Source organism: Rhinatrema bivittatum, chromosome 7, assembly GCF_901001135.1.
Source record: "Rhinatrema bivittatum chromosome 7, aRhiBiv1.1, whole genome shotgun sequence".
NCBI classification, from domain to species: domain Eukaryota; kingdom Metazoa; phylum Chordata; class Amphibia; order Gymnophiona; family Rhinatrematidae; genus Rhinatrema; species Rhinatrema bivittatum.
The window spans coordinates 100,549,099-100,570,629 of NC_042621.1; the positions used below are offsets into that span (position 1 = coordinate 100,549,099).

Below are 21,531 nucleotides of genomic sequence, written 5' to 3' on the forward strand. Positions count from 1 at the left end.
TTTGTGATAAGCAGGCACGTGTCACCACGGTGCAGCAGGCCACAATTTGTAGAGACATACCAGCTACATCAAATGACTGTTTGAGGATGGACTCCAGACGCCAGTCATGTGCATCCTTGAGCACAGCTCCCCCCTCCACTGGGATAATGGTCCGTTTAGAGACCACACAGACCATGGCATCCACTCTTGGGCATGCGAGAAGATCTTTGGTTGCCGGGTACAGGGGATACAGGGCTGCCAAGGCTCGTCCCCCTTTGAATGTGGACTCCGGAGCACTCCATTCCAGGTCAATCAGCTGTTGTGCTGCTTGCAACAGAGGGAAATGGCGAGAAGTCTGTTGGAAACCCTCCAGCAGGGGGTTCGGTTTAGGTTCCCCCGAAGTCCCTGGGCCCGGGATAGTGAGCTCCGTCAGGCATTGGTTGACCAGGTCCGGGAGCTCGTCCTTTGTGAAAAAGCGTCTCATGGTTCGGTGAGGCTCTGTCCCCGGGGGGAGCTCCCCCTCAGAGATGTCCGAGTCCCCATAGGTGGGGCTTCTGGGTAGTGGAAGCCTGTGCCTAGTTCTTGAAGGGCCTGGGGCATGAGGGTCCTCTGGGAGAGAATGTGGCTGGACAGCCAGAGGTTCAGTTTGCATTTGAACAAAGGTGTGAATCCCCTTGAAGAACTCCACCTATGAGATCGATGCTGGGTCAAAGCTGAGGGGCGCTGGTTCTTTGGGGGTCCCTGTCTGTGGGGAGGTCCCCCTGGCTAGGTCCGGGGTACCCCCTGAGGAGCTAGAACTCGGCACTGGGTGGAACTGGCCCTGAACTGGATCTCCCAGGGCCTCTTCGCACTGGGTGCACAGGGCATCGGCCTTCTCGCTTTGTGCGGCTCTGATGTGGCATGCTGGGCAGAGGCCTTGAGCTTTTATCTCTGTTTCTGGAGGTGCCATGGCTGTTGGCTCGTAAACTCTTATGCGCACCGGTGCGCTTAAGGTAAGCGTGTAGTTATGCGCATAGCTGTGCGCCCAGCCGTAGATATGCGCCCGGTTCTGCGCATTTAACTTATGCGCGCAAGATCTGATGTGCGTGTAAGACTATGCGCACAAGTGCTTTGTGTGCCTAGGTCGGAGTTGTGTGCTTGGGGCGAATGGCGTGGCGAATAGGGCCAAGATGGCGACGGCGAGCACGTGGGCAATATGGCGACCCCCTCGAAGAGTCTCCACGTGGATAGACCCTTGGAAATAACCAGGGCCTGGCCCTGCTAGGGCGGATCAACTCGGTGGCACTGGTCCCGGCCAGCGACCTGTGCTCCTCCTCGATCCTTGGAGACCAGATTCAAGCTGAGGATTTCTATCTTACCTTGTCTTCAGCGGTTCCCGGTTTCGTCCCGGGCGGTCTCCGGCTGCACGGGGAGAGGGCAAATACCTTTACCGCCGCGCTCAAGGGTGCACCCACTGCCTCTCAGCCGCACCCGAGGATTGGGGGCTAGGTCCCTGCCACGATTCGGCTGCCAGACCGAGGCTTACCTCCAAGGGTCCACGGAAATCACCTCGGGAATCTCAACTGGGGGAGGAACCCGAGGGTATCACCGCAGGAGAGCGGGGCTCGTCTTCAGGTAGGTTTCTTCTTTAAAATTTGGATTTTATTCTTTGAATTTGTTCGAACGCTGAGAGCGTGCAGATAGTCCCTAACTGCTATGGAGACACAAAATACTGAAGAGCTGCACTTCCTGCAGGGATATATGTACTAGGGGCTGACGTCAGATTGAAATCTGATCCGTCTCCAACTGCTAGCAGGAGTACACCATACCCATTGGTCCTGAGTCCATCTGCTACACGCTAGGAAATAGATTTTTAAAAGGGTTAGAGAAGTGATCCAGGAAACTACAGACCAATAAGCTTGACATCAGTGCAGGGAAAAATGACTGAAATTATTATAAAGAACAAAATTGCTGAACATATAGTCAGTTTACTGGGACAAGCTCAACACGAGTATAGGCAAGAGAAGTCTTGCCTCACTAATCTGCCAGATGTTTTGAAAGCATAAATAAACATGTTGATAAAGGTGAGCCAGTTGATCTAGTGTATCTGGACTTTCAGAAAGCATTTAACAAAGTACCTCACAAGAGACCCTTAAGGAAATTAAAATGTCATTGGATAGGAAGTAATGTTCTGTTTTGGACTGAGAAATGGTTAAACAGAAGGTAGGCCTAAATGGTCAATTTTCTTACTGGAGAAAAGTGACTAGCGGAATGCCCCAGAGGGGTCTGTGCTAGGCGCGCTGTGTTTAACATTTTTAAATGACCTAGAGATGGTAATAACAAGAGATGGTCAAATTTGCTGATGATACAAAATTATTCAAAGTTGTTAAATCATATGAGGACTATGAGAAATTGCAAGAAGACTGGTAAGACTAGGCATCCAAATGGCAGATGGCATTGAATGTGGACAAGTGCAAAGTGCAGCACATAGGTAAGAGGAACCCAACTTATAGCTGCACGATGCAAGGTTCCACATTGGCAGTCACCACCCAGACAAAAAGATCTAGGCGTCATCATAGATAATATGGTGAGGCCACGGCCAGGAAAGCAAATAAAATGCTAGGAATTATTAGGAAAGGAATGAAGAATAAAAGTACTCTCTCATATTTTTCCTAACCAAATCACCTAATAACTTCAGTACATGTCCCCTAGTTCAGGTACTTTTGGAAAGAGTAAACAGATTCGCATTCACCCTTCATAAGAACATAAGACTTGCCATACGGGGTCCAACTAAAAGTCTATTGAGCCCAGTATCCTATTTCCAACAGTGGTCAATAAAGGTCACAAGTACCTGGCAGGATCCCAAGGGGGTACATAGATTCTAAGCTGCTTATCTCAGGGATAAGCAGTGGATTTCGCTACTCTGCCTTAATAATGGTTAATGGACTTTTCCTCCAGGAACTTGTCCAAACCTTTTTTTTTTTTTTTTTTTTGTATTTAAACGGTTTTTTATTAGGAACCAGCAATCAAAAGAGTAAGATCAGTACAGAATATAACGTATGTGACTTGTAAAAAACAGAATAGCGAGATGCAATTCTCAACGAACAACAAGTCAAAAAGAACAGCAACTGGCTCCAAATTTTCCAGCAACAGCATATAACCCCTCCCTCCCATAACCCACCCCCCGACCAATCAATAGGTAAAACAAACAAACAGTACAAGGTGCATAAGAGTCACTGTGCCCGATGAAAAGTGGATAGACAGTATGGGGAACATGGTAGAATAGATGACCCCTGCAGAGGTCAGCACTCCCAAGTTATGTCGCTGAGGCCTCCTGAGCCGCTAGCCATCGTTTATAAGGGTCCCAGATTTTCTGGAATAGAGGTACACGATCTTGATGCAACGCCGTGAGACGATACAATTGGAAGTAAGAGTGCAGACGTTGCTGGATGGCAGCTAACGAGGGAGCATGTTCCCGCTTCCAGTGAAGCGCAATCTCTGATCTAGTAGCGATGAAAACCTGTAAGGCCAGCCGTTGAATGGACTGACTGCCATCCGTGAGTGGCGCTCCTAGGAGAGCCTGCCAGGGTTCAATGGGGTGGGGCACAGAGATGAACTGTGCCAGCCACTCAAAGACCTTCCGCCAACATTGACGAATCTTGGGGCAAGTCCACCAGATATGGAAATAAGTACCTTTGGCCGCGCACCCCCTCCAACAGGTGTCCGGAATGTCAGGAGCAAATTTATGAAGGGCAACTGGTGAGTAATGCCACCGATATAACATTTTGTAACAGTTTTCCTGGAGACCTGTAGACAGTGAGCATGTGTGGGCCGCTGTGTAAATCTGTTCCCAATCGGTATCATCCAGGACCTTACCAAAGTCCAATTCCCATAAAGTCCGGTGTCGCACTCTTTCCAGTTTTCTGCCATTGATGAGGGCGTAGATTTTTGAAATCGTTCCCCGGATAGATGAGGCATTTTTGCACAGCGTTTCGAAAAGGGTACCTTTGGTCCGGATAGAACCATCCCGGAGCCCCTTATGTAGGAAATGGTACACTTTGGCATACAAAAGAAAGTCAACATTATCCAGGGCATATGTTTGACGGAGATAATCCTGAGTTACTACAGCATTCTGTACATAAACATGCCCCAACGTGCGGACCCCGGCCTTAAGCCAAAGATGACGAGCCTTGGAACCATCCCCTGCAGGTATTATAAGGTTAGCAAAAATATGAGTCATCATAGAAAAGTGTTCCCTCCCCACCAAAAGGGATTGCCAGGTCCTCCAGATTCTCATAGTGGTCCGCAAGGCAAAGGTTTCATAAACAGACCCGCCACTCAGAGATTTGGGCTGCCAGGGTATGGCAGTAATAGGGACTTGCCCCAAGTAAGCTTGTTCTAGATGAACCCACTGTGGGATATCTCTGGTCCCATGAAATGCAACCAGAGCCCGCAGCTGAGCGGCCCCGTAATACCACACCAGATTCGGCAGCTGAACTCCACCCCGAATTTTGGGTTGAAATAACAAAGTCCTGGCAACCCTAGGCGGGCGGCGGCGCCAGATAAAGTGGCCCAACATCCGCTGCCAGTTCTTAAGCAACTTAGAGGGTAAGAAAAGAGGGATCGTTGTAAAAAAATACAAAAACCGTGGGAGAACATTCATTTTAACAATGGCGAGCCTGCCCAACCAGGAGTGGGAAAGGTCGGACCATTTGTCCAAATCGGCCTGTATAGTATCAGCGAGAGGTTTATAATTTAAGTCGTACAAGGAATCATTATGGGGACCCAGCCGGACCCCCAAGTATTTAAGGGATGACGCGGCCCACTTGAAGGGATAAGTGGCCCGCATAGCAGTAGCCGCAGTAACGGGCAGGGTGAGATTGAGTATTTCTGACTTATCAAAATTTATTTTCATACCGGAGAGTACCGAAAAACGGTCCAACTCAGCCATAACTCCTGGTAGGGAACGACCCGGGTCAGTGAGGGTAAGCAGAATATCATCCGCGAAGAGGGAGATCTTATACTGACCACGGCCCTTGGACACTCCCTGTATAGCTTCAGAGCACCGAATGCTATGAGCAAGAGGTTCTAAAAATAAGGCGAACAGGAGGGGGGACAGTGGACACCCTTGCCTAGTTCCCCTCTGTATCGCAAACGGAGGACCATAACTGCCATTGACCTTGACCCTGGCCAGTGGTCGATCATACATTTTACGAACCCAGCCGAGAAAGGAATCCCCAAAGCCCATTTTATGGAGCACCTGAAAAAGGAACTCCCATCGCACCAAGTCAAACGCCTTCTCGGCATCCAAAGCTAGGAGGATCGCTGGAAGGCCTTCGCGGTGCACCAAGTCTATGATATCCACTATGCGGCGGACGTTATCCGCAGCGAGGCGCCCTGGTATAAATCCCACCTGGTCATTATGGACTAGTTCCGGAAGCACCCCATTCAATCGAGCAGCCAAGACCCGGGCCAGGATCTTCATATCTAAGTTAATCAAGGAGATGGGCCGATAAGAGCTACATTTGGTGGGGTCACGACCCGGCTTCGCTAGTACTGTGATCCCCGCTGTGTTAGCATCAGGAGTGAACTGAGAACCCTCCAGAAGAGAATTAAAAGCCTGAGTGAGTGGGTCGGCTAGCGTATGGGCAAATTTACGGTAGTAGAGCCCCGTATACCCGTCCATCCCCGGGGCCTTACCAGGCTTCAATTTCTTAATGGCCGCCAAAACTTCGGGCTGTGAAATGGGCTTATCTAGAAACTGTTGTTGTAAGGGGGTTAGACAAGGTAAATCAATGTTCTCCAGATAAGCGTGCAGACTATCAGGGGGAATGGCATGGCTTTGGGCATATAAATGCGAGTAAAAGTCAGTGAACGCTTGACGAATCTCTGCTGGAGAGGTAACTATCTGGTCATGGGCATCACTGATCTTAGCGACTACAGTACGTGCTTGGGCAGCCCGTAACTGACGAGCTAGGTATTTACCCGCCTTGTTCCCTCCCTCAAAATATTTCTGTTTCAGTATAGTAAGTTGGTGACTAATGGCAGCATCCTCTAGGGACCGCAGTTGGTCTCGGACGGCTAGAATTTTCTGATATAACTGCTCTGATTGAGAACTACTGTGGCGCTGCGTGAGGCTAGTAAGATCTAAGAGTAATTGAGTCCTGCGAGCTTCCCGCTCTTTATTGCAATAAGCAGCCCTTGAAATGCAAACGCCCCGTATTACGGCTTTAGAACATTCCCAGACTGTCAACGGAGACATTCCCTCCACCTGGTTGTCCTGAAAAAATTCCCTCAAATGCCTATCCACCGTCTTGACAAAAGAGGGATCTGTAAGAAGGCTATCATTAAGCCGCCACGTGCGAAATCCCGTGCCCACATCACCCAAGCTACATGTCAGCCACACCGGTGCATGGTCTGACCAGGTGATAGGGTCAATGTCAGTCTTCTGGACCCTAGGCTGCATAGTGGTTGAGGTAAAAACATAATCAATGCGTGTGTATGTAGAGTGTGGGCAGGAATAAAAGGAGTAAGATCTAGAGTGGATATGCCTCTCTCTCCAGATATCAACTAAGCACCAAGCATCCATAAATCGGCGCCAAGCCTGTCTGGAAGCGGAGTGGGTCACCCTGCCCGAGCTGGAATCCTTGATGGGATCCAAAACAAAATTGAAGTCGCCACCCACAATCAGATCACCCTCCCCATGCTGCTGCAATAAAGTGTGCAAATGAGTTATGAACTGCACTTGATTTGTAGCAGGAAAATAAACATTAAGTAAAGTATACACATGTTTGTCTTGTTTAATTTTAAGCAATATGTATCTTCCATTGGGGTCACACACTACAGAGAGCTGCTCATGAAGGCAGGAGGAGGAAAGCAATATACCAACTCCGGCATATTTATTGGCTGGCGTGCTAGCTGCCCAGTAAGCAGTAGGATATTGGGAAAACAGTAATAGGCGCTCATGCTGCCTACGGACATGTGTTTCTTGCACAAAAACTATCCCCGCATTTTGCCGCTGGATCTCCCGCTTAAACAGGAGACGCTTGCGTGGGGTATTGAGGCCCTTGACATTAAGGGACAGTAGTTTAGTTGCCATGGTCATTAATTAGTATGGATCTTACAGTCCCCCCCAACCCCACAGCATGGGGCACCAGAACCATTGAAACCGCAGCAGGCCATGTCCCCCAGGATAAAAAGGCACTATGACTCGGCCACTGGACCCCTGCCCTGTAGTATCCCCATTGATCGGTCCCAATCCCCCATAATCCTGCAATGTCCCCAGGCTCGCTGCGGGACAACATTCGCCTAGGAGCGCGTGGCCGCCCCTCCATAAACAGACACATCCAAGTTCACCTCCCCTCCCCCCTTCCCCACGGATCCCGCAAACTTAGCAAGGACATATAGCATAAAACATAAAACATAACCCCTTATGTAAGGCACAATAGAACAGAAGGGCTACATGAAAACCATTAGGGCAGCAGAAACATAAGAACTGTAACCAGTCCCGAACATGACCAGGCCTGATGCTCAGGGTAACTGACCAAAATCTAATGAGGTACCCCATCAAACCCGGAATGGACTGACCGCACCCCAAAGATCAAAAAGATGATGCAAGCAAGTGTCCAACTATCAGCCCTGGTCCTGTATCAAAGGCCGGCCATCGTCGTGTTGTCGCCGGAGCCGCTTGCCTCCTTTGCCAGCTCGGTGCCATCGAGGAGCCTGATCACGGAGGGTTGTGGCTGCAGGGGCCTTGACTCCAGAAAAAGAGACCGGAATTTGAGCTTTGGTGAATGCCTCCACGGCCTCCGTGACTGTGGTAATCCTATAGGAGACCCCCTGGTGTTGAAATAAGAGACCAAAAGGATAGGTCCACCGGTACCGTATATCTTTAACCCGCAAGGCGGCTGTGACCTCCCGTAGCTCATATCTTTTTTTCAGTGTGGAGGGCACCAAATCTTGAAAAATAAGGATCTGAAGATTTTGCCAGGTGATGGTCTTCATCCGGCGGGACAAGGCATATATGCGCTCCTTCACAGGAAAACTGGTGAGGCAGAATACTATGTCCCTAGGTAACTGATCTCTACGGGGCCCTAGGGCCCGGTGGGCACGCTCTAGGCTCACGACAGTGGGTTCGGCCTCCCCGACTGCATGGTCGTCGCCGCCATTTTGTAAAATAAAATTGCAAACCTGGATAGCCACCCGCTTGGCATCGGCAAAGTCCGGTGTTTCAGGAATCCCCCGTATTCTGAGGTTATTCCTCCTGCTTCTGTTTTCCAAGTCCTCGATCTTGTCCTGCAATGCTTTGATGTCTGTGTTTGCTGTCTCCTGGTGTGTGGACAAGGAATTTATTGTGTCTCCGTGGCTATCAAGGCGATTCTCTGCGTCATCCACACGATGACCTAAGGCAGCCAAGTCCTCCCGGACATCAGCCACAGACGCCATAATATCCGCCTTATATTGTTTTAAATCGCCGCGCAGCTCGATGAACCAGCGTCTAGCCTCCTCCCTCGTGAGGAGGAGGGCTGCGTTCAGGGTCTCCGGCGTCTCCTGCACAGCGGGAAAATCGCTCGGTTCAGGCAGGTCATTTTGCTCCGGGCCCCCGCTCGCGGCGCCATCTTGATCCCCCTCCGGGGAGGCCTTCCCGTAGGAGAATTGCCGGAGGTCCGTGGTTTTACGTTTGGTAGTCATGGCAGGAGCGTCCACCAGGATCGCCAATATATGGGCAGCAATTTGCGGTCAAGAGCGCAGAGAAACGAGGCAAAATGCGGGGTTAAAACGTCCGTGGGGAGAGGAGCCGAGCTACCGCGCGTCTGCTCACATCGGCGTCAGGCCACGCCCCCCCAAACCTTTTTTTTTTAATGTAGCTATACTAATAGCTTTCACCACATTCTCTGGCAAAGAATTCCAGAGTTTAATTAAACTGAGTAAAAAATCCTCTCATTTTATAGCCCTCTATCATATATCTCCTGTCATCTCTTCTCCAAGCTGAAGAGCCCTAACCTCTTTAGTCTTTCCTCAGAGGGGATTCATTCCATCCCCTTTATCATTTTGGTTGTCCTTCTCTGTACCTTTTCTAAGTCTGCTATATCTTTTTTTGAGATGCGGTGACCAGAACTGCACACAGTTTTCATGGTGTGGTTGCACCAAGGAGCACTACTGAGGTGTTATGAGATTCTCTGTTTTTTTACTCAACGCAGAATTAAATTCTGGAATTCACTGCTGAAGGAGGTGTTAAAAGCTATTAGGGTAGCTGCATTTAAAAAGGTTTGACAAGTTCCTAGAAGAAAAGTCCATAAACCACTATTAAGGTACACTTGGGGATATCATCTGCTTGTCCCTGCGATGAGCAGCATAGAATCTATTGATTTAGGAATCATGCCAGTGACCTGGATTGGCCACTGCTGGAACCAGGATGCTGGGCTTGAAGGACCTTCGGTCTGACCCAGTGTGGCAAAACTTATGTTCTTATGATTAAACACTCTCCATTATAGGAATATTATGGTTCTTAAAAACTCAAAAACAGAAATTAAAGGATGTTCATCAAAACAAACTCTGCTAAGCATAGAGTTCTAGGACTAAAACAGACAAAAGTCTGAAATTTAGAGGCCTGGCTACCCCAATATCAATAACTTTAAACTTTTATACAACGTTATTATATTATAAATTATCTTCTATGTTTGCCAATTACTGGCTTGACTTCTGAAATCCTTTGTTTTATAATCGCTAAATGAGGACACATTAAAATTCTGAATATTACATAAATATGGGATTAGGATTGCCAGAACATTTACTGACAGTAAAAAATAAGAAAAAAAAGAAAGGACTTGTCCTTAAAAATAATTTCATATCTGTTAAAAAAAAAATAATAATAATAATCATGAGGGTTCTCAGGCAATATCTATGGGCTCAAACTCTGGTAGGCTGCACTGCTTGGCAGCTGGAGATTATAAGGGGTGAATCTTAGCATAGTAAGTCCATCTGTGCACAAAATGTCAATGGCAAATCACGTGTGTGGGGTTTTTTTTTTTTTTTTTTTTTTTAAGCAAAGGCTGTCAGTAAAAATCTGGCATCTAAAACATTTTCATTCTTCTCAAAGATATACAGAAATAACAGGCTGAAATGTTTGGGAAACACTTAGGGACAAGATCTGCTTTCCCCTCATATATTCGAGTACTAGTCATATCCACCTCCAGTTCTACCCAGACGTCTAGGCAGACGTCTTGCTCCCTGCTGATATTCACCAGTACTGAGCAGATAGATCTCTCTCTCCTTGACAGACAGGCCTGGCACCACCAGGTTTGCAAACCGTGCAATTGCACGGGGCGGCACATCCAGTGAGGCAGCGTCGGGAGAAGGGAGAGGCCCCTGTTGTCACCGGTGGACTTGAATCCAACCGGCGGTGGAAGAATTTTGCAGCAGTTTCGTACCAAGGGGGAGTGCAGGGGGAGCGTGTTACTTTGATGCTGTGTGCCAGCCGTGCACACCAGGAAAATCGGCAGGGCCGTGGTGCAGCTCATCCCACCACAGCCCGAAGAAAAATTCACGTCTAGGTGCCCCCTCCACCTTCCTGCCTGCGTGGACCTGGAAGAAAAACTTTGCCGGAGCCGCATGGGCAGGAAGGAGGAGGAGCATCAACCGCGCAGCAGAAGAGCAGTAGCGTTTGTAGCAGGGCCACCACGGATCCCACCTCGCAGCGGCCTGAGAAGATCAGGGCCACCACGGAACTCTTCCCACGGGTCCTGCAGAGGAGGCCAAGAGGTGAGAGAGAGAGAGACTCAGGCCCTATAGAATGTGTGTATATGAGAGACAGAGAGAGAGAGACATCGTGAGAATGAGAGCCTGAATGTACCTTAGAGGGAATAAAAGAAGATAGGTGGATAGAGAAGAAACAGAAAAAAAAGAGATCCTATAAAAGGAATTGGCAAAAGACCAAAAAAGGCAAGGTGGGAAAAAAAAAAGCCTGTGACCAACCAATTAGAAAACTAAGATCAGACAGCAAAGGTAAAAAACCCAATAATAATAATTTTGGAATTTTTAGAGATTGGCATACGTTATCTTTGGGAATGTGCAAGGGTAGCACATCCCCAAAGATACCACAGTCCAACACAGAGGAAGCAGCAAAACGGGCTTCAGTGCCAGTAGCAGCAATCGGTGCCTCCCCAATAGCTACACAGCAGCAGTGACAGTGGCAGCAGAGGAACGAGAGAGTCTTTGAGATTGCTGGCAAAAGAGAGGAGGGGGGATCTGACTTCAGTGTGTGGGAGTTCTGTGTATGTGTGTGTGTGAGAATGGGTGCTGCAAGTGGATTCCTACGGGCCAGCAGCTGAAATGAAGAAAAGGGCCTGATGCTGCTGGTAGGTCCCAACTAAAGCAAAGCTGGAGACGCCTGCAGGTTTGACTGAGAGGGAGCATATGTGTGTATGAGCTTGTATGTGTATGTGGATATATAAGAAAGAGGAGAAAGTTTGTGCATCCCTCTTCCACTAATCTATGACAATCTCAGGATGACTGGAAATCAAAGTTCCTAGGTATAGAGAGCGTGAATTTTTAAAATCCTTTTTAGTTTTATTTTTCATGTGTTATTTGCTGTGTCTGCTGTTTTGAAATATTTTATTGATGTTTGGGACATTTAAAAAACTTGTATAAGTTTTTTATTATTTGATCTTTTATTCATCAGCTTTTTTTGAACTATTACCTTTTTAGTATTATGCTTATGTATTTATGTTATCTCTTGATTTTGTTTGATATTTGAGGAATGGTGATAGTTCTGTTTTTTCATTGTTGAACTGCATAGAGTGTCTGGCTTCTTGCAGTTTCCAGTTCAGTTTTTGTCTGCATGTTTGTATTTCTACTTTATGGTTGCTCTATTCTGTATTTGGTGAGGGTAGGTTTATGTTCTGCATGGGCGACTGAGGTGAGGCATTCCCCTATTAGGAAGTTGATTAGTCTTTTAAAGCTTTCGGAGCGTCAACTATACACCCAACAAACATCACAATAGGCCTATAGCTTATGGGTTCCAAGTGTCTTTTTTGCAGCGATTTCTGACTGGCTTCATAGCAGTGTATGTAAATATAATGTAAGTGATATTTTTACCGCAGAATATGGTACTTTGATATTTTTCATGTAAAATATAAATGCATAACAACAGTTTGCATGGAATGGGGTGGGGGGCGTTGTGTAAAGCTATAAGGTTTGCCTACGGCACCTAATACCTTGCACCAGCCATGGGTTGGGGGGGGGGGGGGGGGGGGATGGTGTCAGTTTTTTAAGTTTGTATCACTGAAGGGAGCTGAGCTATTTTTATTTTTTTTGTGGTCCCGGGACAGAGGGGGAGCAGCACAGTAACTTTGCACATGGCAGCAAAAAAGCTAGTACCGGCCCTGTTGACAGAGACTCAATATTTTCCTCTCCATAAATATTCATACTGAAAAGGGCTCCCCCTTGTTCTCCTTTACAGATACTCAAGAGATGGTTCGTCTCTTGATCTCGCTACACTAAGAACATATGAACATAAGAACTTGCCATGCTGGGTCAGACCAAGTGTACATCAAGCCCAGCATAAGAAAATTATTATTTACCTGCTAATTTTCGTTCCTGTAGTACCATGGATCAGTCCAGACAGTGGGTTATGTCCCCAATCCAGCAGATGGAGTCAGCACAAGCTTTGAGGGGGCGTATCCATATATACTACTACCCCCTCTGCAGGAGTTCAGTATCGAGTATATCAAAGCCCGAGTAGAAACCCCCGAAGGATCAAGTTTGTGGAAACAGATAATGAAAACAATTGTAACCGCAACAAGTAACTGCAAACATCCTACCAACTTGTAGGGAGCTGTGAAAAACAGCGAAAAGAAACAACTGTGAAGACACAGAACACTGCGAGCAAGAAGCAGCGCAGAGCTGAGCAGGATCAAGAACCCAAACGCGGTGGGCGTCTGGACTGATCCATGGTACTACAGGAACGAAAATTAGCAGGTAAATAATAATTTTCTTTTCCCTGTACGTACCTGGATCATTCCAGACAGTGGGATGTACCCAAGCTTCCCTAAATCGGGTGGGGTCCTGCGAGGCCTGCTCGGAGAACCTGCTCGCCAAAGTGTCCAGAGACCGAAGAGGCGAGGTGCAGACGATAGTGCCTCGAGAACGTGTGTAACGATTTCCAGGTGGCTGCCCTACAAATTTCCTGCGAGGATACCGAGCGAACCTCCGCCCAGGAAGCCGCCTGAGAACGTGTAGAATGCGCTACGATTCCGGGTGGGGGAGTCCGACCCGCCCCAATGTAAGAAGCAGCAATGCCGGCCTTCAGCCATCTGGCAATGGTAGTCTTCGAGGCCTGAGACCCCTTCTTAGGACCGGCCCAGAGTACAAAGAGATGGTCAGAGGTTCGGAACTCATTTGTAGCCTCCAGATAGAGGCGCAGAGTGCGCTTGACATTCAAGAGACGGAGAGACTTCAGCTCTGAGGAAGAGAAGGACAGCAACTCCACCGTCTGGTTCACATGGAATGCAGAAACCACCTTCGGAAGGAAGGAGGGAACGGTGCGAAGCGAAACTCCAGAGTCGGAGAAACGGAGATAGGGCTCTCTACACAACAGAGCCTGCATCTCCGAGATGCGTCGAGCGGAACAGATGGTCACAAGAAATACAGTCTTGAGAGTGAGATCCTTTATCGTTGCGCTGCGCAGCGGCTCGAACGGTGGTCCCGACAGGGAGCAAAGCACAAGGTTAAGACTCCAGGAGGGACAAGGGTCCCGTAACGGAGGACGCATATGCTTGACACCCTTGAGAAAACGAGCAATGTCAGGATGCTGTAGAAGAGAGCCCCCATCGCTCAACAGCGAACCAAGGGCGGCCACCTGAACCCGTAGTGAATTATAGGTGAGCCCTTTTTCCACCCCCGCCTGTAGAAACTGAAGGATCTGAGGTACAGAAGCCTTAGCGGGTCTCGTGACCTGGCTGGTACACCACAGCTCGAACACCTTCCAGACTCGAACATAGGCCGATGTCTTTCGTGCCCGCAATAGCGTGGATACTACCGCCTCCAGGTAGCCCCGACGCCGGAGGCGGCGCCTCTCAAAAGCCAGGCTGCAAGACAGAAGAATTCTGCCTGCTCGAAAAATACCAGGCCCTGATGTAGGAGCTGGGGGAGGTGCCCCAGCCTGATTGGCCTGTCGATCACCAGCTGTAGCAGGTCCGCAAACCAGGGTCGCCTGGGCCATTCTGGGGTGACGAAAACCACGGTCCCCTGATGGCTTTCTATTCTGCGGAGCATCCTGCCCACCAGGGGCCATGGTGGAAAAGAAAGATATGGCGGCCACGGGAGGACCAGGGCATCCACTCCCTCCGCGCTCTCTCCGGCGACTGAAGAAGCGTGGAGCCTTGGCGTTGAGAGCGGACGCCATCAGATCCAAGTGGGGGGCCCCCCACCGATGGACGAGAAGTTGCATTGCTTTGTCGGAGAGAGACCACTCTCCGGGTCCAGCAGTTGACGACTGAGGAAGTCCGTCTGGACGTTGTCCACACCGGCGACGTGCGAGGCCGCTAGCCGGACGAGATGACGCTCCGCCCATTGCATCAGCAGCGCCGCCTCGAGCGCGACCTGCGGGCTGCGCGTGCCTCCTTGTCGGTTGATGTAGACCACGGTGGTAGCGTTGTCCGATAGGATTCTGACTTCTCGGTTCCGAAGAAGCGGCAGGAAATGTCGCAGAGCTAGCCGGACCGCTCTGGTTTCCAGACGGTTGATTGACCACTTCGCCTCCACCGTGGACCACGTCCCCTGCGTGGCGCTTCGATCGCAGACTGCACCCCAGCCTGCTAGACTGGCATAGGTGGTCACCACCACCCAATTTGGCAGATCGAGGGACATGCCACGGGCCAGGTTCGGCGGATCCAACCACCAGCCCAGACTGTCCCTGGCATTCTGTGGGAGCGGGAGAATCATCTGATAGTCCTGCAATACTGGTTTCCAACGGGAGAAGAGCGCCCACTGTAAGGTCCTGAGGTGCGCGAAAGCCCAAGGTACAAGGTCGATGGTGGACCCCATCACTCCCAGGAGTTGCAGGTAGTCCCAGAGGTGGGCTCTGGTAACGCAGAGAACCGTCGTGTGTGATCCCGCAAGGATTGAGCTTTGTCCTGGCGCAGAAAAACTTTGCCCAGTAGGGTGTCGAAGGTCGCCCCCAAAAAAAACCCAAGCGTTGCGAGGGCATGAGGGAGCTCTTGGAGAAGTTCACTACCCATCCCAGGGAATGTAGAAACCGTACTACTCGAGTCACCGCTGAGCGTCCATGATCGAATGACTTCGCCCGGAGGAGCCAATCGTCCAGATAAGGATGAACCAGGATGCCCTCCTTCCGGAGAGCTGCCGCCACAACTACCATGATCTTGGTGAAAGTGTGCAGCGCCGGCGCCAATCCAAACGCGAGAGCCGTGAACTGAAAATGCTGGTCCAGAATTTTGAAACGAAGGAAACTGTGGTGGTCCGGGCGGATGGGAATGTGCAGGTAGGCCTCCGTTAAGTCCAGGGAGGCGAGGAACTCCCCCCGATGCACCGCCGCAATCACTGACCAGAGCGTTTCCATGCGGAACCGAACGACTCGAAGGGATTTGTTGACTTCCTTGAGGACTAGGATAGGCCGGAAGGAACCGTCCTTCTTTGGTACGACGAAATAGATGGAATAGTGGCCCGAGCCCACCTCTCCAAAGGGCACGGGCGCAATAGCGCCTATCTCCCGGAGTCTGTCCAGAGTCAGCTGCACCGCTCCTCTCTTGAGGTCCGAGCCACAGGGGGAAAAGATGAACCTTCCCTGCGGGGGGCGGACAAATTCCAATGCGTAGCCGTGTTTTATGGTATCCAGGACCCACTGGTCCGAGGTGATCCATGCCCACTCCGCTTAGAAATACGTTAGTCGGTCCCCAATCCTGGGGACAGGGGAGTGGGCGAGACTGGCATCATTGTGAAGACTTGGTATAGGGGTTCCCGGTTCCGGGAGTAGTGCGTGCGGGCCGATGCCCGCGGAAGGCGCGCAACCAGGGCTGAGACCTGGGGGCGGATGGCCGGGAGCCCGTCTGTCTGTAGCCCCTGTAGCGCCGTTGCGCTCTGGCTCTGGTCCGAGAAGAAGAAAACGCTCTGGATGGTCGAAACCTATCCTCCGGCAGCCGATGAACAGCGTTCTCCCCCAGGGACTTGATGATCTGGTCCAAATCCTCCCCGAAGAGGAACTTGCCCCTGAAGGGAAGAGAGCCCAGACTGGACTTAGAGGACGTATCAGACGCCCAATTGCGTAGCCACAGTAGTCGTCATGCTGCCACTACCGAAACCATGGATCTTGTGAGGACCCGAAAAAGGTCGTACGAGGCGTCCGCCCCATACGCCACTGCGGCTTCTAGCCGATCTGCCTGGGCAGCCTCATCGGACGGCAGGTTCTGAGACGTGAGGAGTTGTTGCACCCAAAGGAGACTAGCCCGCTGGGCAAGCGAACTGCACATCACCGCCCGCATACCCAGAGCGGAGACCTCGAAAACCCGCTTAAGGAAAACTTCCAACTTACGATCCTGTGTGTCCCGCAACGCCGCACCTCCCGTCACTGGGATAGTCGTCCTCTTCGTGACCGCCGACACTGCGGAGTCCACCTTTGGGACCTTGATGAGGTCCAGAAAATCTTCGGGGAGCGGGTACAGCTTTTCCATAGCCCGGCTGCTCTTCAGGGAGGCCTCCGGGGTGTCCCATTCCCTGGTGAGAAGTTGTAAAAACGAGTCATGAATGGGAAAAGCCCGAGCCCTCGGCCGGAGTGCCGCCAGGACAGGATCTCCCTTCCTTGAAGAAGTGATGACAGCGGGAGCTACTGGGGCAGGCGGGTCTGGTGGCGGATCCAAATCTAATTCTTGGATGATCTGCGGGATGAGGTCGTCCAGCTCTTCCCTCTGGAAGAGGCGTAGGGTACGCGGATCATCCCCCTCCTGTGTGCCGTCCCCTTGTCCCCCGTCCGGGAGGTCAAGTCCATGTCCCGCTGGGTCTGGCACCGCCCCCACTGCCGCGGGCGTGGATCGGACCCGGGTAGGAAGGCGGGAGGCCCCCACTCCCGGAGGGTCGGGGGGGGCCGGCGTCGAGGGCGACATCAGAGGGATCTTAGGAGGGGGGGGGTCCCACAGGTGCTTCCAGCCCCTGCAGATAAGCGGTATGCATGAGCAGGATAAACTCCGGAGAGAACCCCGGCCTGCTCGGGTGCGCTTCGGGGGCGGCGTGGTTCCTGCTCCCTGGCTCTGGGTGCTTGGTTCCTGCACCACAATCGGGGGAACACCCCCGCTGGTAGAGTCCTCCAGGGATCCGTTCTCCCTCGTGGCCTCCAGGGATCAGTGCCCCCTCGTGGCCTGCGCCTCAGGGCGCTCAGAATGTAAAATGGCCGCCGTTCCCGCCAAAAATGGCGGAGTGGCCGGCCCGCACCGCCCGGGCAAAAAAGAGAAATCAGTCAGGGACTGTGAGGTACCTTCCCCCCCGGGAAGGCATCGTGCACAGATGCCCTCCCGGGAAATCCGGGACCCCGGGTCTCCGCAGGCCGCACAGCGGGACGGCCGCGGCATCGGGATCGCTGCAGGAGAAAAGAAAAAGCCACGGGGGGGGGCCACGCGCACAAAGGCGCCGCTGCGGGGGGGCCCGGTCGGCCCGCACTGCCCGTTGTCTGAAAATAGAGGAGGGTGCCGCGGGGGGGGGCCTTCCTGGCCACACGACCCGCCCCAGACATCTTTCCCTAAATGGCTCAGCAGCCCATGAGGAGCTGTAAAATGGCCGCGGGTGAGGGAGTAAAGAGCAAAGAGGCCGGCTCCACCGGCTTTCGCGGGCACCGGGGGCTGAGCTGTAAAGGAAAAAACTACAAAGGAAAAACAAACTTACCCCTGGCTGCAACGAGAAATAAACAGCAAGGCCGCAGAGAAGAGACAAGGAAGATAAGCCACTCCCCAGAAGTTGAAAGAACTCTGCCTTTTTTTTTTTTTTTTTTTTTAAACTTAATACAAACTTGATACAAACTTGATCCACAGAAAAAGACAACAACAAGCCATAATCAAGCAAGAAAGTGAAGGAAAAGGAGGGGAAGCCTGATTCCCCTACTCGCATCTGCTGGAGTCAGAAGATACTGAACTCCTGCAGAGGGGGTAGTAGTATATATGGATACGCCCCCTCAAAGCTTGTGCTGACTCCATCTGCTGGATTGGGGACATAACCCACTGTCTGGACTGATCCAGGTACGTACAGGGAACCTGTTTTCAACAGAGGCCAAACCAGGCCACAAGAACCTGGCAATTTCCCCAAGCACCAAGAAGATCCCATGCTACTGATGCAATTAATTCTCCAACACCCACTGATTCAAGGGAAACCTTGCTCAGTGGTCTATTTTTGTACGGTGGCTCTGTTTAAGGATAACCAATTTTTAGTTATCCTTCTCATTTGCCCAGTGTATTACTCTTTATTATTCATGCTTTATATTGATTTTTCTTTTTTCTTTTTTTCCTTTTACTTTTTACTTGTAAAATCCCTTCTCCCTGGCTGCTTGTCCGACCCACTTGTCTATTCTTGTTATCATATACTTATCAAGGCTGCCGCCCTTGTCACTTCTTATGGGTTCGGATCCGCCTGCCCGACATTGGCCATGTTTCGGCACCAAGTGCCTGCTTCAGGGACTACGGGAGAGAAATCTACTGTGTCCAATCGGGGTTCACAGTGTCGACATATCTTAAATACATAAAATAAAATTAAAATGCAATATTCTCATAACCAACTTTTAGCATGATCCCATTATCTAACACCTCTAAGGTATTAACACTTACTTGGCAGCCGAACCCATAAGAAGTGACAAGGGCGGCAGCCTTGATAAGTATATGATAACAAGAATAGACAAGTGGGTCGGACAAGCAGCCAGGGAGAAGGGATTTTACAAGTAAAAAGTAAAAGGAAAAAAAGAAAATAAAAAAAGACAAATCAATATAAAGCATGAATAATAAAGAGTAATACACGAGGCAAATGAGAAGGATAACTAAAAATTGGTTATCCTTAAACAGAGCCACCATACAAAAATAGACCACAGAGCAAGGTTTCCCTTGAATCAGTGGGTGTTGGAGAATTGTTAGTGAAGGGAAAGAGGTTAGTTGGTGCATACTGATGCAATTAATAGCAATGGCTATTCCCTAAGTAAACTTGATTAATAGCAGTTAATGGACTTCTCCTCCAAGAACTTATCCAAACCTTTTTTGAACCCAGCTACACTAACTGCATCCTATGGCAACAAATGCCAGAGCTTGTGTGTTCAGTGAAAAATAATTTTCTCCGATTAGTCTTAAATGTGCTACTTGCTAACTTCATGGAATGCCCCCTAGTTCTCCTATTATCCGAAAGTGTAAATAACCGATCCACATCTACTCGATCAAGACCTCTCATGGTCTTAAACACCTCTATCATATCCCCCCTCAGCCGTCTCTTCTCCAAGCTGAACAGCCCTAACCTCTTCAGCCTTTCCTCATAGGGGAGCTGTTCCATCCCCTTTATCATTTTGGTTGCCCTTCCAGATACTGGAAAGAACTCCCTTTCCGCGCACAGGTATCTCCCTAAAGACTAGACGCGCAAGCATTGAGCAAGTCTCTCTCCCTCTTACTGCAGACACCATCAGTGAAATCCCTGCCTCTTTCCCCGGGTTTAGGGGGCTCAAGGTCCCGGCTCTTTATCCGTTCAGAGGTTATCCCAGTGGCCAGTACTCACCCGAAGGCACGTAGTCCTCGTCCTCAGAAGAGCAGTAATCTTCAGAATCAGAGTTAGACCCGGCCATCGCCATCCTTATCGCAATAAACAAATCTCAAATCCCAACCAACTCTGAGCTGCACCACGCAAGCGCATTGTGACGTAATGGAATCGGGGGGGGGTTTTACTTCCGTGCCGTACAAATGTCTGTGTGCTGTGCGGAGCAGGATTGGCTCAGTACGGCACCCCGTACGGCCAAACAGATCCGAGTGGCGAATGGAAACATTTTTGCAACACATGTAAAATTGTAATGCCAATAAAGTTATCAGACCCTCGATGTGCAATGATAGGCGAAAAGAGCCATCTGTCAGACCTAGAGCCGGGTACTGATTGGGACATGCAGGAAGGGGCGGTGCAAGTTTCTGTTTACCTCTGGGGAGGCGGGTCGGGCTCGCCAGAGACCTGCGAGTTTCTATCGGACCCGAGGGGCGCTGGGCTTCCTCCTTCGGTAGTCGGCGCGCTTCGTGAATGGCTGCTGCGGCTGCAGCAGCGGCAGGGGCATGGAGGGCGGTGGAGCTGAAGGAGGCCTCGGCAGCGACGTCGGCGCCGGGCTTCTGCAACAGATCCTGAGCCTCCGACTGGTGCCCCGGGTGGGGAACGGCACCCTCTGCCCCAACACCAGCGCTCTCTGCTCCTTCCCGGGTAAGCGAGGGCAGCAGAAGCATTTCGTTTGTGCCTGGCTTATTTGGCGACAGAGAGGTGGGATAGAGGTGGGCTAGTTAGGAAGCATTTAGTATTACGGCTTGGCCACCTGTGGGAAACGAGTTGATGGTTTTAATCCAGTTCTCGGGCGACAGTGGTCACATCAGAAAAAAATGTTCTCACGGTGTGTCACCAACTGGCAGCCTTCCTTGGCAGTGTGAGCAGAGAGGCAGCGAGTCTGAGCTGACCCCTCCACCACCCCTGCCGATGGCCTTCCAGAGTAGGTTAAGGCCGTGTAAAAAAAAAAAAAAAATGCTTGCCCTGCTTTTGCTGTACCTGATCTGGAGGTAAACAGAGGCCTTCCTCTACAGCAGTCAATCCAGCATCTTTCATAAGCACTAAATTTACTAGAAAATATTTTAAAAATCTTGAGGCTTTTTCTTTTCTAGAGTTGTCCTGGTGCAATATATTCAATTTTGTAGCATACTGCTTTGTTACCTATTAAAGCAACGATATTAGAAAAAAAAATCAGTTGCTAGTTAAATTTGAATGATTAGAAGCCTGTTTTACCAAGCTTTAGCACATTTCTGCAGAACGTTATTTGTGAGCTTTGATAAAACTGTGTCAAAACAAGAGGTTCCCTACTGAGCTAATAGAGCCTAATTTCCAGCATATACATTCGCTGAAATACACAGCTCTCCTCCAAAATCTTTCCGTCGATATCTTATTGTATCCCCTGTCGTGTCCAGAAACTTTGGTGTAGATCGCATGCTAAACACAAACATTATTAAAGGGACAGATGGGGAGCACACACACACACACGTCTGAGATCTTGCATATCTCAGGAAAAGAGACTAAACCCAAGTTTGTGGTGGGCCAACATAGTTGGATGGCCCAGTTATGAAAATAGGCATGGGAAAAGTTTTAGCATCTCTGAATAATTCCACCTCCTAATCTTGATCCAATGCCTTCTGTTTTTTAAGGATAAGAAATGTGGGCTTACCAAACATTTAATGACCATGGTTAATGCTTGTATAGATAGATACTGGCCAGATATGTTTCTTTAAAACTATCATTAGTGCATCCAATTCTTAAAAGAAAATCCTTGAATGTTAATGATCCTAAAAATTATTTTCCAATATCAAA

The 21,531-nt window shown here is 49.9% G+C and overlaps 2 protein-coding genes across 8 annotated transcripts in view; one reads left to right on the forward strand and one right to left on the reverse strand.

Moving 5' to 3' along the window:
* Positions 1 to 19,897, reverse strand: part of CFDP1 (craniofacial development protein 1) — a 210,633-nt gene extending 190,736 nt beyond the window's left edge. For 2 of the 3 annotated variants that reach the window (XR_003857743.1, XM_029608804.1), the window contains exon 1: positions 19,705 to 19,897. Coding sequence is in view for 2 of the 3 variants with exons in the window: in XM_029608804.1 (XP_029464664.1) it covers positions 19,705 to 19,777 (73 nt within the window). In the remaining variant the exon portion in view is untranslated. The remainder of the gene's footprint in view (positions 1 to 19,704) is intronic. The other variant, XM_029608805.1, reaches the window with a different exon arrangement.
* Positions 19,898 to 20,096: 199 nt separating this feature from the next.
* LOC115095308 (transmembrane protein 170A) overlaps positions 20,097 to 21,531 on the forward strand; it is an 87,818-nt gene continuing 86,383 nt past the window's right edge. For 3 of the 5 annotated variants that reach the window (XM_029608806.1, XM_029608808.1, XM_029608809.1), the window contains exon 1: positions 20,248 to 20,385. Coding sequence is in view for 2 of the 5 variants with exons in the window: in XM_029608812.1 (XP_029464672.1) it covers positions 20,244 to 20,385 (142 nt within the window). In the remaining 3 variants the exon portion in view is untranslated. Of the gene's footprint in view, positions 20,386 to 21,531 lie in introns of all 5 variants that reach the window. The other 2 variants (XM_029608812.1, XM_029608811.1) reach the window with 2 other exon arrangements.